This window comes from Pavona decussata, unplaced genomic scaffold, assembly GCF_977016875.1.
Source record: "Pavona decussata unplaced genomic scaffold, jaPavDecu1.1 SCAFFOLD_21, whole genome shotgun sequence".
Taxonomy (NCBI): Eukaryota; Metazoa; Cnidaria; class Anthozoa; order Scleractinia; family Agariciidae; genus Pavona; species Pavona decussata.
The window spans coordinates 6,670,962-6,685,000 of NW_028145444.1; the positions used below are offsets into that span (position 1 = coordinate 6,670,962).

Genomic DNA, 14,039 nt, shown 5'->3' on the forward strand with positions numbered 1-14,039 from the left:
AACTACTATCCCTGGATGTACTTATAAATGGTTATATTATGAAATGGTAAGTACATCTACATGTACATGTCATTCACAAATTTATACTACAGCATAGAGAATAATGTTTGATAAACTGGCAGTCCATTCTAATTGCTGTAAAGATGCTAGTTAGGATAGGTAGCAGTTCTTTTCAAGGGTATTTGAAATTTGAATGGTATATAACAAAAGGGTTTACTTTGCCTTTCAATAACATGCAGACTCTGAAGTTCAAGATTCAACTAACCATTATGCTTTTCACTTCTGTCAATCACTGCATTTGATCCCTAAGATTTATGTAGCAAAAACATTTGGCTCAAGGTGGTCAAAAGGTCATGTTCGAGCACTCTGATTTGTGGATTTCAATCCACTTTGTCAGTTTCTGTATTCTTTGCAATCATCCGGTTGTTGCTGTAATTATGATTGACAACAGTATAACACGCAAATCATTAGTTGGGGTTGAAGTTCAGAGTCCGTATATTATTGAAAGGCACAGTAAGTAATAAAATTAATTTAATAAGTAAAGTCTGCTATACAGTATCTTAAACTACAAGTACTTACCAAATACGTACTTCAAATTAAATCACAGCAACAACAGCTGAAGACATATCACAGCGGACGAAACATACGCACAAATCCTACAGGGACATGGCAAGCATACCCCTCATGGCCTGTGGGATTCACATCGCCTCGCTTCACACCAACAGCACCAATGTATGGCTACCCACATCCAGGGGTAAGAGCAACTATGGAAATAGATTCAAAATGAGAATGATGGAAAAAGGAAATAAGAGTGCTCTTATCAGGAGTCGAACCTAAGACCTTCCAATTGCTAGTTTGGATGCTCTACCACTGAGCTACAGGAGACTTGTGGGAGCTACATGTACGCCATTAAACTAGTTTCATGGGACAAACATCCTGCATACTGCTAGGATTGGAATTGCTATAGTGTAGGTTCGACTAGTACTCCTGAAAGGAGCACTCGGATTTCCTTTTTGTTCAAGTCTGCCTGTGCCATTCACTGAATGATGCATCATTATCGTTTATTCACCAGGCTTAAAATATTCCATCTCATTTATTCCATTGCGATTCAAAATGTTACAACTTGCAGAGTTATCTATGGTAACTCCACTTTTAAGACTGCGTTAAAAAATGGACATGTTTGGGACCTGTCCCCAGTAGTTCAGAAAGTGGATAAATTTTTTCCAGTGGATAAGTCCCTATCCAGCGGATTAAAATGTATTGGCTGGAGTACATTTTATATGCTGGATAACAATTTATGCACTGGATAAAGTTATCTGCTCGTTGAACAGCCAGAGCTTGGTCTACATGTAAATGACCATTTTAGAAAGCTGTCTGTGCAACAGAGGGGTCTTTCATGGAGAGGTCCCTTTTTTTGTCATGGAAGAGTGTCAGTCTTGCAGGTGTCCTTCTTAGAGAGGTGGTGTCCATCCAGAGGTCTCTTTAATAGAGGTGTCTGTCTTAAAAAAAAATGTGTGTCCATGCATCTTAGAGAGGCACCTGTCTTAGAAAAAAAGTGTGTTCTTGTCTGAGAGTTGTTCATCTTAGAGAAAACATGCATCTGATTTGGAAGGGTGTCCATCTTAGAGCAGTGTCTGCTCAGAGGCACCCATCATTTAGGGTGGTGTCCATTTCAGAGGTGTCCATTTTTTAGAGATGTCCATCTTAGAGAGGTGTCCAACCTAAATGTAGAGAAATGTCCATCTCAGAAAGATGTCCATCCTAGAGAGGTGTGCATTTCAAAGCTAAGGCATCCATCGATCTTAGAGAGAATCTTGGAGATGCCCATTATAGAGAGGTATCCAACCTAGATCGCTTTTCAACTTCGAGAAATGTCCTTCTTGGAGAGATGTCAATCTAAGAGAACTGTCCATTTCAGAGTTTCCATCAAAAAGGTGTCAATTTCAGAGGTGTCCATTTTAGAGAGGTGTCCAACCTATATCACTGTCCAACTGAGAAAAATGCCTGTCTCAGAAAGACATCCATCTTTAGTTAGGTGTCCATCTTGGTGAGGTGTCCACCTTGTAGAGGTGCCTGTCATAGAGTAAGACATGGTCATCTTATAAAGGTGTCCTGCTTTGAGAGGTATCAATCGTAGATGGGTTGATCCTTGGAAGGTTCCCATCCAAGAGAGGGGACCACCTTAGGGTGTTCATCTTAGAGAGGTGTCAGTTTGTGGACATCCAAGAGAGGCATCCATCTGTTTGTCTATTGTGAACATTGCCAAGGCCAATGCAATTCAAATAAATGTAGAAACAGACCTACATGTAAAATGAGCGAGTGACATTTCCCCCACATTGTGATAACTCGTTCCATTGCGCATGTTAAAAATAGATTTAGTAGTACCATGTGACTAGTTAAGTAAATAAACAAACAATACAGTATGTACAACCTGTAGATACAGGTGGGACATCACAACAGCATGTGTCAATAATTGACACATTACTGTGGGCCTAGGACATAAACAACACCAAGAAAAAAGTTCCTTACTTAGTCATGGACTGTTACAGTTGGTTCAAACTAACTTAAAAAAAATGAGGATCTTCAGGATTGTAGGAATTAACTAGTAGAGTTTGTGTATAGTATTAAATGATAAGGAATAGCTTTGAATGAATCAATATAGCAACAAACAAAAAAGTCCAAGTTCTGCAGGGGTAAGTGTGTTCGACCTTATGCTAGTTGTTTTATAGGACCTCAATTGTTTTGTGCTGTTCAAGAGTTAGAAAGGAACCATTTTATCAGGAGATGTTTGAATGTGGACAAATCCAGTGGAACTTTTAAAAGATCTTCTAATCGAGGGTATTATTAGACCTTAACACAGTTAGTTTCCATACATGAGCTCCCTTGGGATCAAGTCAGTATCTGCTTATGGAATTTGAAAAATGTGATGCATGTGTTTGGCTATGATCATGATCGATGAGTGTCCACTTGGGAGAGCTAGTACTCTGTAGGTGTCTGTCTGTGACAAACTTTGTCCTTTAGCTGGAGCAGTAAACTGTACAAGGATTGGAGGACTTGCATACTTCAGAGAACAATTATAATAATTATTATCCCTATTCCAGTTTAGGAGGTTCTGTTGCAAGTGACAAATTTTGATTGTAAGACAAATTACTAGCCTTTCTGTAGCTATGCCTCAAGGGTGACAATGTCCAATTTTAAAAATTTAATCAGATTACCATTCTTTGATCAATGCAGAACAGAGGTCATATCAAAATCGAAGCAGGTTTGCCAAGTTTTGCAGATACTTCTTGAAATCAGTTGAAACCTTGTGGGGAGCTACATGTACATTGTACAGTGCATTATGGACTTCATCATACACCAAACCAGTTGGACCATTTGCAATTGCTCAAAATGTTGCTGCCTTTTTCTACATGTGCATGTTCATGTATGGTAATTTTGGCTTAGATGACCACAGGCAAGAGGTGGTCCTGTCAGCTATGTGGCCTTCTCTGCAATTTGAGAGAAAAACATTGTGGACAAAAGTATGCAGCATCTTTGCTGATAACCAGTCTTCAAGTGGTACACATGTCATACGATCAGCATCTTGCTAGAACGAGGATTAAATTTGTTGTTTGTTTTGAAGTCTTAATAATGTGGCTGCATACAAGGATAAATACAATATTTGGTTGCTTTTTTCGAAAATGAGGTCTTTGCTTTAAGGTGCGTCATAGCTTACACAGGCCAGGGTAGAAATACACAGCCGTGCATTCATTTGTGTATTCAGACCAGTGGTTCTACTAAAAATAATGAACCCAGTGGCAAGGGACATGGCTTTAGCATATCTGTGGCTGTATTGTTTACATTTTTTGAATGCCGGTGGTCTTGATGCCGAGTAACAAACAGGAAATTGAGGTTAGAGGTTGGGATGAAGCATGTAATCTCTTGTTTATGGACTGTACAATCTTTTTTTGAATAATGAATATCTTCCGGAGCTGTCTGAAGGTTGGTTTTACAGGTTCCAGGTCTGCTTTTTGTAATGGATTGACATGACATGTGAGTATCCTTTTGGTATGAAAAAAGGTTGCTTGGTTAGTTTTTTTGTAAAGTGGCCATGCACAAGACACCCAGATTCTCTTCATACAAAAGTCTTGTTTCCAGTAATGCCATGTTTTCAGTGTGCTTCACTTTAAACTTGTTTTGCAATCCCAGGAAATCACCATTAACTAAGTACAATCATGTGTATATGTGATTAAAGCAAGTTGCACGAGTTTGTATAGTGACGCAATGTCTGGGAACTGGAAGATAAAGAGAAGGAACAAAACCTTTATACAAGCTCAATGGAAGGCACTTCTCCACTCCCCTCCTCCCCCCCCCCTCCCCCACCACCCTACTTTCTACAATGGAACCTCAATTTAACGAAGTTGCCAAGCGACTAGAGAAATTGGTTTGTGATTATATCGAGGTTCTGTTCCATACATTTGGAAAGGCCAGGCTGGAGAATATTGTTCATTATACCAAGGACTTTGTTATATAGAGGTTTCTTAAATCAAGGTCCCACTGTATGAGCTCCAACCTTAAGGATTGTGCCTCCTAAAACAAAGAACATGTACGTATTTTTGCACAGTTTATGTCTATGCGAGAAAAGTAGATTTTAGCAAGGGTTATTGGAATCCAAAAAGAAAATTGGGGACGATCTCATTTTATATTTTCAGATATAATTAAACAACAATAATTCTAAAAGAGCATTAAAATACAAAAACTGTGTGGCATTTTGTCCCAAATTGAAGGTTAATTATCACTGAAAAACACATATATGGTTACCCCTAATTTTCTTTTCAGATTCCAATAATTCTACAAAGCATTACAATACAAAACAATGTGTGGCATTTTTTCCCAAATTGAGCATAATTATATCTCCGAAAAATGCATGGTTACCCCTTATTTTCTCTTCAGATTCCAGTAACCCTTTCCCACAGTTGTAAACTGTGCAAAAATATCTTTGTTTTAGCAGGGACTCCCAAAAATAAACTCAAGTTTCTCCACAGGCAGCCTATTAGTTCACATTAGGAGAGAGTGATGAATAATAATATTAAATGTGTGACCTTTGAATGCAAGCAGTATTGAGTTGTGGGTGGTCATTGAAAATTTGAGCCCTTTACCAGACATTGTATGGGGAATAAAATATTGTAGATCCCTAATGTCAATTAAAGCTATATTTCAACATTTTTTTTTATAAAACGAATCATAAGAACTAACTCATCTCTAGCGTAAATGTTTCCAGGTTATTCCATCTTCTGGGGGTTTCCTTGGCAATGTTCACTGTTATTCCCTTTACAAGACAGAGTCAAAACTGCACGCTCGGGTTTTCAAAGGCAGTTTGCACTTGAAAATCCATCTGAGCAACAATTTTTGTGTGTGTGTGTGTATACAAATCCTTGAGATTTGTGATCCTTGGTAAATGAGCATAAATATTGCCAAACATTCCCCATGCATTTGGCTAAAACAAGTATTTATCCAGTTCGCTGATAGCTTCTTTCTACAAGTGCTGGTGTTTTTTAAACTGGACACAGCCATTGGTGACGTTCAGGTCGAAGGTCAAATGTCTCTCTACCTGAGGTGGTACAGTGACTAGGTAAATCGGCACTTCAGCACAAGTGGATAATAATTTTACATTTCACCCAAGTGAACTGTGGTATCTTATTCAATGTGGTGAGTGACACAGGCATACAAAAGACAAAAGGAAATCTGAGTGCTTCTATTAGGAGTCAAATCAAAGACCTTCTGGTTACTATTTCGGATGCTCTACCACTGAGGTACAGGAGACTCGTGGGAGCTAAGGCCATTAAACTACAGGTTCATGGGACAAACATCCTGCAAACTGTAAGGATTTGAATGTCAATGTGTGGCATATGTGCAAATATGGAATAAATGTGATGGTTAATAAGTCTGGTGAATGAATGAGATTAGGGCTAAAGGTACTTAGTTAATATTTCTATAATCCCTCTGCAGGCATATAGCATTCCAAGTAGTCCACCTCCAAGCTCATCCCAAAGAAGCTTATCAGCAAGTGACAGCCAAGATGAGTCTGAAGAGAAACTTAGTAAAACAAACCTATACATTAGAGGCCTTTCACCAGGGACTACAGATGAGGATTTAAATAATTTATGCAGCAGGTCAGTAACGATTAATCCTGTCAGCTTCTATAGCTGCCATGCTGTGTCATTTCAAGGTGGCATGTACTAAAACCCGAAACGACGAAACGAAACCACCGAAACAACCGAAACGAAACGAAACGACCGAAACGGAACGACCGAAACAACCGAAACGAAACGAAACCACCGAAACAAAAAACGACCAAAACAACCAAAACAAAACGAAATGACCGAAACGAAACGAAACCTCTGAAATGACTTGAAATACGGTAAAATACGAAAAAAAAAATGGCTATCTACACCACGAAGACAATAACTCGTTCTTATATCACCCGCTCCCAATTGACTAATCAAACTTGGGATAGCATGTGCTATTCACCTTCATTTCGTTGAACACGGTGAATAATGGTCAAAAGTAAAACAAAAACCCCCAAAAAGGGATCAAAATCAACTTTCTTTTAATGGTATATGACAATTTTCTTGCAGGCGTGAATTCAAGAAAACTGACCTTCCCTTGAACAGCATTACGGAAAAAAAAATTATAATAACGGAAACAGATTCAATCAGTTACACCATCTTTACATGGATCGAAATTGATCCATTACTGAATCTTGTCCTCCCTATAATATAGAAATAATTGATAACGAAAAGATTGGTACGTCTTATAACTGTTTCAGCCGCCTAAAAGAAAATCCGTAGCAGATGCAATTAAGTATAGGTATATAATAATAATGTCAACAAGAGATGAAATTGAACTATAAATGTCCAAGACATTCACTGGAGCAGCTCTTTTGGTATGTTACCAGCTCTATTCCAGTGTCAAACTAATTGGGAAGAGAAAAGCTATCGACGATTTACATGTAGACTTGTTCCTAAACATGACCAACAAATGCTATGGCAGATCGACGGGGAAGTGGATGAAAGAGGCTCTCTTCACTTGTTTTATCATAACAGCACGTCCACTGTGAAACACCTCACATACTGTTCCACAGCTGGCAACTGTACGTATCACCTGTTAGTTTTGAAACGCTGCTTGATTTAAAGATAGCTTTATTTTAAGTTTAGAGAACGTGATTATATGAAACCTTCTAGAAACATTTTGTAGGTTTTTGGCTTATGTCGATTTTTTGCTACTCTTTGTGCGAGTCGTCGACCAAAGTAAGTCTTTCTTTTTTATTCTTATCATTTATTAAGATTTGGCGAAAATGTCTTTTTTATTCTGCAATTGATGTGGAACATACCTTCTCATTAAAAACTTTGCTAAATAAATATAACAATAAAAAAGAAAGACTTCACTTGGTAGACGACTCGCACAAAGAGTAGCAACTAAAAAGAGTGATCGTAGCAGCAGCAAACATCGTCCGATAACAACTTCAATGGTAGCAGAATCAAAATATGTTTTTACCTTTGCTGGGTGTCGTCTTTTTAATTTCAGTATAAGAAAGTATATATGCATTATTCATAGGGCGTTAATAAACGTAAATCTACTCCTACGGAGACCTTACGCGTTTCCTTGCAGAAAGTACTGATCATGACATAAGCCAAAAACCTACAAAATGGTTTTTTTTTCGTAATGCTGTTCAAGCGAAGGTCAGTTTTCTTGAATTCACGCCTGCAAGGAAATTGTCATATACCATTAAAAGAAAGTTGATTTTGATCCCTTGTTTTGGGGTTTTGTTTTACTTTTGACCATTATTCACCGTGTTCATCGAAATGATGGTGAATAGCACATGCTATCCCAAGTTTGATTAGTCAATTGGGAGCGGGTGACATAAGAAGGAATCTCATTCTCAGAAAAGGTAAAAAAACACGTGTTGTTGTCTTCGCGGTGTAGATAGCCATTTTTTTTCGTATTTTACCGTATTTCAAATCATTTCAGAGGTTTCGTTTCGTTTCGGTCATTTCGTTTTGTTTTGGTCGTTTTTTGTTTCGGTGGTTTCGTTTCGTTTCGGTCGTACGCATTTTGTTTCGGTGGTTTCGTTTCGGTGGTTTCGTTTCGCCGTTTCGGGTTTTAGTACATGCCTTTCAAGGTTGCACATGTTACTGGTGTGTAAGATCCCCCCCCCCCCCCCAAAAAAAAAAAAATTAAAACATCTACATGAGTTGTAGGTGACCTGCACAGGTGGAACTCAACCTGCTTTCAGGTCAGGTAAAGAGCTAGTAAGTATGCTGTTGGTAGGCTATATATAAATGGGGAGCAGGGATGGTGAAGTGGTGAGAACACTCACCTCCCACCGATTGGCCTGGGTTCAATTCCCAGTGTTGACATCATATGTGGGTTGAGTTTGTTGTTGGTTCTTGTCCCTGCTCGGAGGGTTTTTCTTCGGGAACTCCGCTTTTCCTCCCTCCACAAAAACGAACATTCCCAAATTCCAATTCAACCTGGAAACAGTGGATGAAAGAGACAGTCAGTGGAAGCCACTGAAATTCCCATTTATTTTACTTTTATCTTATTTTACTTTTTTTATCAAAATAATAGTTCATTATATACACTCTTTGTATGTTTCTTGCCTGAATTTTAATATTTTAACCCACTGGACTTTTCATTGTATCCTCAACATTCAACTTACAGTAATATTTCTGTCGCAGCTTTTACAAATGTACACATAATGTTTACAAGTATTGAAATTTAAATTTTGTTTTTATCTACAGATACGGCAATATTATTTCAACAAAAGCTATCCTAGATAAGAATACTAATAAATGTAAAGGTGAGGTTTTGCTTAAAGCTGCATGGATTTTTTCCATTTTAAAATTGTTCGAGACATGTCTCTTTTGTCTGAGATGGTACTGCTGGTTGCTTTGTTTGAGATGGCTGAGTTGGTTGCATTATTTAAGTAGTGAGAGCACTCACCTCCCACCAATGTGGCCCAGGTTTGATTCCTGGTGTTAATGCCTTATGTGGGCTGATGAGTTTTTTGTTGTTTCTCATCCCTGTTTTCCTCCCTCCACAAAAACCAACATTTCCAAATCCAAATTTGACCTGGAATCAGTGGACGACTGAAGAGCCACTCTGTGGATGTGCCAATGAAATTGCCATTAATTTTATTTATTTGCTATTTATCATGTCTTTCCAGCCAGCTTTAGGGAAAACAATTAGCTACTTTAAATAGTGAAGATTCTAGAAAATGAGCCATGTACAACCTGTAGTCACTATTTTAATTATGTAGGGAGAACCTGGATGGTGATCATTCATTACATGTACAGTGGTAAGGTTAATTGGTTTTATATCTAACAGGATATGGGTTTGTGGATTTTGAGTCTCCATCTGTAGCACAAAAGGCAGTGACAGCCTTGAAAAACAAAGGAATTCAAGCCCAGATGGCAAAGGTATTTAAGAAATGCTTTGAATATTATTATTATAGTAGTAAAAAATGTAGCCTGTGAACAGGCTCCCGTAGCCGGATAGGGCGAAGGAAATGGCGAAGGAAAAGGCCGCGAGCGAAGAGAGCCGAGTGAAGCTGGCCAAGGGGGGCACTTCCTCCCCCCAGTCCCCCTCGGCCAGCTCCTCTCTTGGCACAGTTTTCCCCCGGCTCGCTTTGCTCGCGGTGTTTTTTTTCGTCCTATCCCCTACCGTAGCCTGTTCACAGGCTATCAAAAACGTCGATATGCTATTTACAGATAAAATAGTATGATGGGGTGCATTATTATTATTATTATTATTATTATTATTATTATTATTATTATTATTATTATAATTATTATTATTACATGTAGTGTACACTGGGCTTCTTATTCTAACTTAAACTATCTCAAATTTTAATATTCAGAAGATCTTTACAAGTAACATGCAGTGATACACTTTTCCCCTTTAAGGTACATTGTGTAATGGATACTCTCACTTAAGCACATGCACCAAGTACTCAAATCGAAACTTAAAAAAGTTCAGGCCGAATTTTTCAAGTCACATGCTACAAGTGCCAATTTCAAAATGGTGTTGACTAGTACATGTAGCAGCGGTCACGGTGGAAACCCATTGATTGCAGCAAATCCTTTTGGTGCCCAACAAACACACAGTTGGTGGGAGTCTCTTAGAGGGAGCAGTATTGTGCATGTCACCCTGTTAGAATGTCCCTGTCCCTTTAATTTTTATCTCCTTTATTTTAATCTGGCAACTTTTCATCTAAAAAATATTGATCTGTTATTGAAGAACTTACATGTACTGTAACTAAAGAAAATAAAGGTGCCTCTGCCAAGTGATTTATTGTCATTTCATGCATTGTGTTCAGTGGAATGGAGTTTTTCTTATATTTTATTTAGTAAAAAAAGGTGACCAAAATCTGCTAGAAATCAAGCATGTTCTTAAGAAGCAACCATGTACATTGTACATGGACTTATAAAAATTAAACTTCTTGGCCACATGACATTGGGATCACAGCTGAACAACTGTTGAAAAAATTAATACTCTAATTACTGCTCATATTGGAACTTAAGAGGATAACTTCAGCAGTTCGTTAATAAGTAACCAATGCTTTATCAGTTCATGTTTTCTATCTTCCCAGCAACAAGAGCAAGACCCTACAAATTTATATTTCCTTTATCTTCCAAAGAATTTCGATGAAGCAGTAAGTGTAAACTTTAAGTAATACCTTGCTACTTACAATACATAGAGTGGTTTTCAATTTCAACAGCAAAAGTAAACAATACATTTAGCAATGACATGAATCATGTGCCGAGCAGTTGAGAAGGTGGGGAAAGTTTTGCAAGAACAACAACAACAACAACAACTTTATTTTTACATTTCCTTTTAAGATTGTATTGATACATATATGGATATTTAGTTAATTTAAAGTTTTAGAAACATTAATACGGATAACTAAACATAAATATCTGATGTGGAAACACCTAGCGCCTAAGTAAACCATATAGTTTTCTAAGTTAGACACTAGTCTTGTAAAGAAGCATTTTAAATGTAAACATCTATATACATATTCAACACACACACTCACAGATGACACACGCACTGCTCATACACTGACTGTTATAACAAATAGATTAGAGGAATTTGACTAGCTAGGTCATTATTTTTGCTTCGATAGTACAGCTGTAGGTACTGTTTAGCTTTTCTAGGGAAGTTTGAAATATACTGAGATCTTTGAGATCTTGAGGAAGTTTTTGCCAGTGATCGACTGCTAGTGCAAGCTAATCACAGAGCACAGTAAAGCAAATGCAAAGTGACTTTTGACACTCAAAAGAAAGCTGCTCTGTAGTTCAATGTTATACTTAGTTTGGGTTTTATTTTTCTGGAATTTTCAAAAAAATACATTTTAAAACAGAAGTCATTGTTGGGAACATTTTTAGAGTTGTAGTATTATTGATTTTACACTGTAGTTATCCAGAAATTACACATCAATTCTATTTATTTTTGTTTAGATATTTTTTAGGAGTGAAGGGAGTTTGTCACAATAAGAAATAACAAAGGAAGGGAGTTCTAACTAACTAGCCACCTTCTGGAAAGTGCTCCAGTTTAATAATTATTGAGACTTTGTTAATTTCCTATTCTATTCTCTAGAAACTAGAAGCAATGTTGAGAAGATATGGCAAAGTTATATCAACCAGAATATTAAGAGATACAGACCACGAGAGTAGAGGAGTAGGGTTTGCAAGGTAAACTGATGTCCAGTGTTCTTCACTTTAATATTTTTTAAGACATTTTTGTAAAGCTTCAGCTGCACGTCTGATTTTTGCTTGCACAGGTAATGTGGTTTTTTTCAAAAACTGCCATATCATCAGCACACAATGAAAATTGCATGACCCTTGAACTGCCGAACGTGACAGGTGAAAAAATCATAAGAGGAAAGTTGCAAGAGTCAAAATTTCTTTCACAAAATTGCAGAGGATCCCAGGCAGAGTTGTCAAGGTCTTTAAGGACATTACAGTGTTTGTTAAGAAGATGCTTGCCAATAGAAGAAGATTGGTATTTATGCTCGACCATGCGCTGGTGTAAATGCCTAAGTGTGAACCCTACATAACTTGCATTGCACAAGTCACATTGAAATTTATAAACAACACAAATTCTGATTTGCATAGGTGGTTTTCTCTCTTGTATTTTTAGCTCTTGCTGGATTTTGTTACCAACAAAAATTGGTTGGATGACTGTGTCAATCTTCTGGCTAATTATAAGATCTTTGAGCTGTTTGTGTACGTAATGTCCCTAAAGACCTTGACGGATATTTTTCTGTCCTTAAGAAGTGCACGAATAAGTTCGATTGCTTAGTTTACGCAATGTTGCTTTTAATTAGAGAGTTAACACCATCTCTCAATGTCCAATTGGACTCAATTCAAGCTAAACTATTTGCGTGACATTACATATTCTGACATTAAGTTAATTTTTTGGTGAACTATTTCTGACATTACTTTATTTATTTCTATTACTACGAACTTAATAATGGCGTCATGACGACTCCGAAACATTGTTCGGTTTTATCGTTTATTTTCATTTGCCTATGTATATCTAAACCTTTACGTATAAAAATTAATATAGTCACTTGTTTGCCGTTGGCTTAATTTTAATATAGCTTATATTGTATTTTCTCCAGAATGGAAAATACACAGATTTGTGAACAAATAATTCAAGACTTTAATGGAGAAAAAATTTCAGGTAAGATTTCTTGTAGTAGCTGTGTATCAACTTGGGGTTCTGTGACATGACCTACTTATGTAAACTTGTAAAGTTAGCAATGATTCTGCCTTGATAATAATTTATTTGTAGGTGTGGAATGTCATATTCAAAATTGACTTATTTTGTTCTGGTCGTTACAGGTGGTGCAGAATCACTTGTTGTGAAATTTGCCGATGGAGGTCCAAAGAAGAGACAGCAGACTCAGCAAAATGGTATGATTCACTTGATTTGGAATAAATTTGTTTAACTATAGTATGACGCTTAAACAGGTCTATAAACCCCAGCGGCAATCAGCATCTACATGCAGTTTCTCAGGACTCACAATGTGCAGTTCCAGAAAATATCCATCCTTCCCCCACAGAAGGTTTTTTGTTCTGCACCCCCATCCCCCCCCCCCCAGGAAATTCTAGTTTAGCTTCATACTTTGCTTCTAAAATTTTGACTTTTAACCCCCCACCCCATAGGAATTTCCAGTGACCTTCCATGGGGTGGGTACTTGGATTTTTTCTTGAACTGCACAATATCACTACTTGACCAGACATCTAAGGCATGTGAACAGAGGAAATGATCCCTAATGTTAGAATTATGTGTTTAATCTAATTCCACCAACTGATACCAATAGGAAAGATATGAGAAACACTTCAAGGAAAGTTATGAATGTTAAAAAGTTAACAGTTATTCGATGTTTTGAGGTAGCGAAAATGGGTTGTTAGAATTTGAGTGGGTGTGGTCATGTAGAAAAAAATACCTTGGACAGGGTCCCAAAGGGGGGGTCTCTGGAGCCCTTGAGCCCTGAAATTTCTGCTGTGGAGCCCGGAGCCCTATCATTTTACTGACTGGAGCCCCGATCCTTTTTTGGCTGTGGAGCCCGGAGCCCAAAGACATTTTGCGCAGAGCCCGGAGCCCAGCATTTTCAAGTTTGATCATTCGAGTTCCCAGATTGCATTGATTCTTGATTACTGCCTTTTTGTGTTTGTTTGTGCGTGTTAACGGGCATAAAGAAACAGAGTCGGAAGAGAGGACAGTACATAATATAAGGTTATATCAGTTTACAATGATATACAACAACTTAGTTAGGGATTTAATGAAAACTTTGTTATAATTGTAGTGAGCGCAATAAAAACAACTTTATAGTAACCGGACGTTCCTTTAGTGGTTTGCTCACAGGTATCAGTTACAACAAATTTAAAAAAAAAATAACTTGACAGATCATTTTGAAGATACAAATAATGATGAAGATTAATAATTTCAATGCTTACCCAGTCCTTAATAGATTATATTGTTTA

General features: G+C 37.5%; 1 protein-coding gene and 1 long non-coding RNA gene across 7 annotated transcripts in view; one reads left to right on the forward strand and one right to left on the reverse strand.

Moving 5' to 3' along the window:
* LOC146486507 (RNA-binding motif, single-stranded-interacting protein 2-like) overlaps window positions 1-14,039 on the forward strand; it is a 64,675-nt gene that overhangs the window by 38,019 nt on the left and 12,617 nt on the right. For all 6 annotated transcript variants that reach the window (XM_085101367.1, XM_085101398.1, XM_085101359.1 and 3 more), the window contains 8 exons: window positions 608-754; window positions 5,989-6,152; window positions 8,784-8,842; window positions 9,370-9,461; window positions 10,634-10,696; window positions 11,644-11,738; window positions 12,671-12,732; window positions 12,894-12,965. In XM_085101367.1, the coding sequence (XP_084957493.1) occupies window positions 608-754; window positions 5,989-6,152; window positions 8,784-8,842; window positions 9,370-9,461; window positions 10,634-10,696; window positions 11,644-11,738; window positions 12,671-12,732; window positions 12,894-12,965 (754 nt within the window). The remainder of the gene's footprint in view (window positions 1-607; window positions 755-5,988; window positions 6,153-8,783; window positions 8,843-9,369; window positions 9,462-10,633; window positions 10,697-11,643; window positions 11,739-12,670; window positions 12,733-12,893; window positions 12,966-14,039) is intronic.
* LOC146486508 (uncharacterized) overlaps window positions 8,376-14,039 on the reverse strand; it is a 10,272-nt gene continuing 4,608 nt past the window's right edge. The window contains exons 2-3 of the long non-coding RNA XR_014860612.1: window positions 8,986-9,144; window positions 8,376-8,513 (exon numbers count right to left, since the gene is read on the reverse strand). This is a non-coding gene — a long non-coding RNA (uncharacterized LOC146486508). The remainder of the gene's footprint in view (window positions 8,514-8,985; window positions 9,145-14,039) is intronic.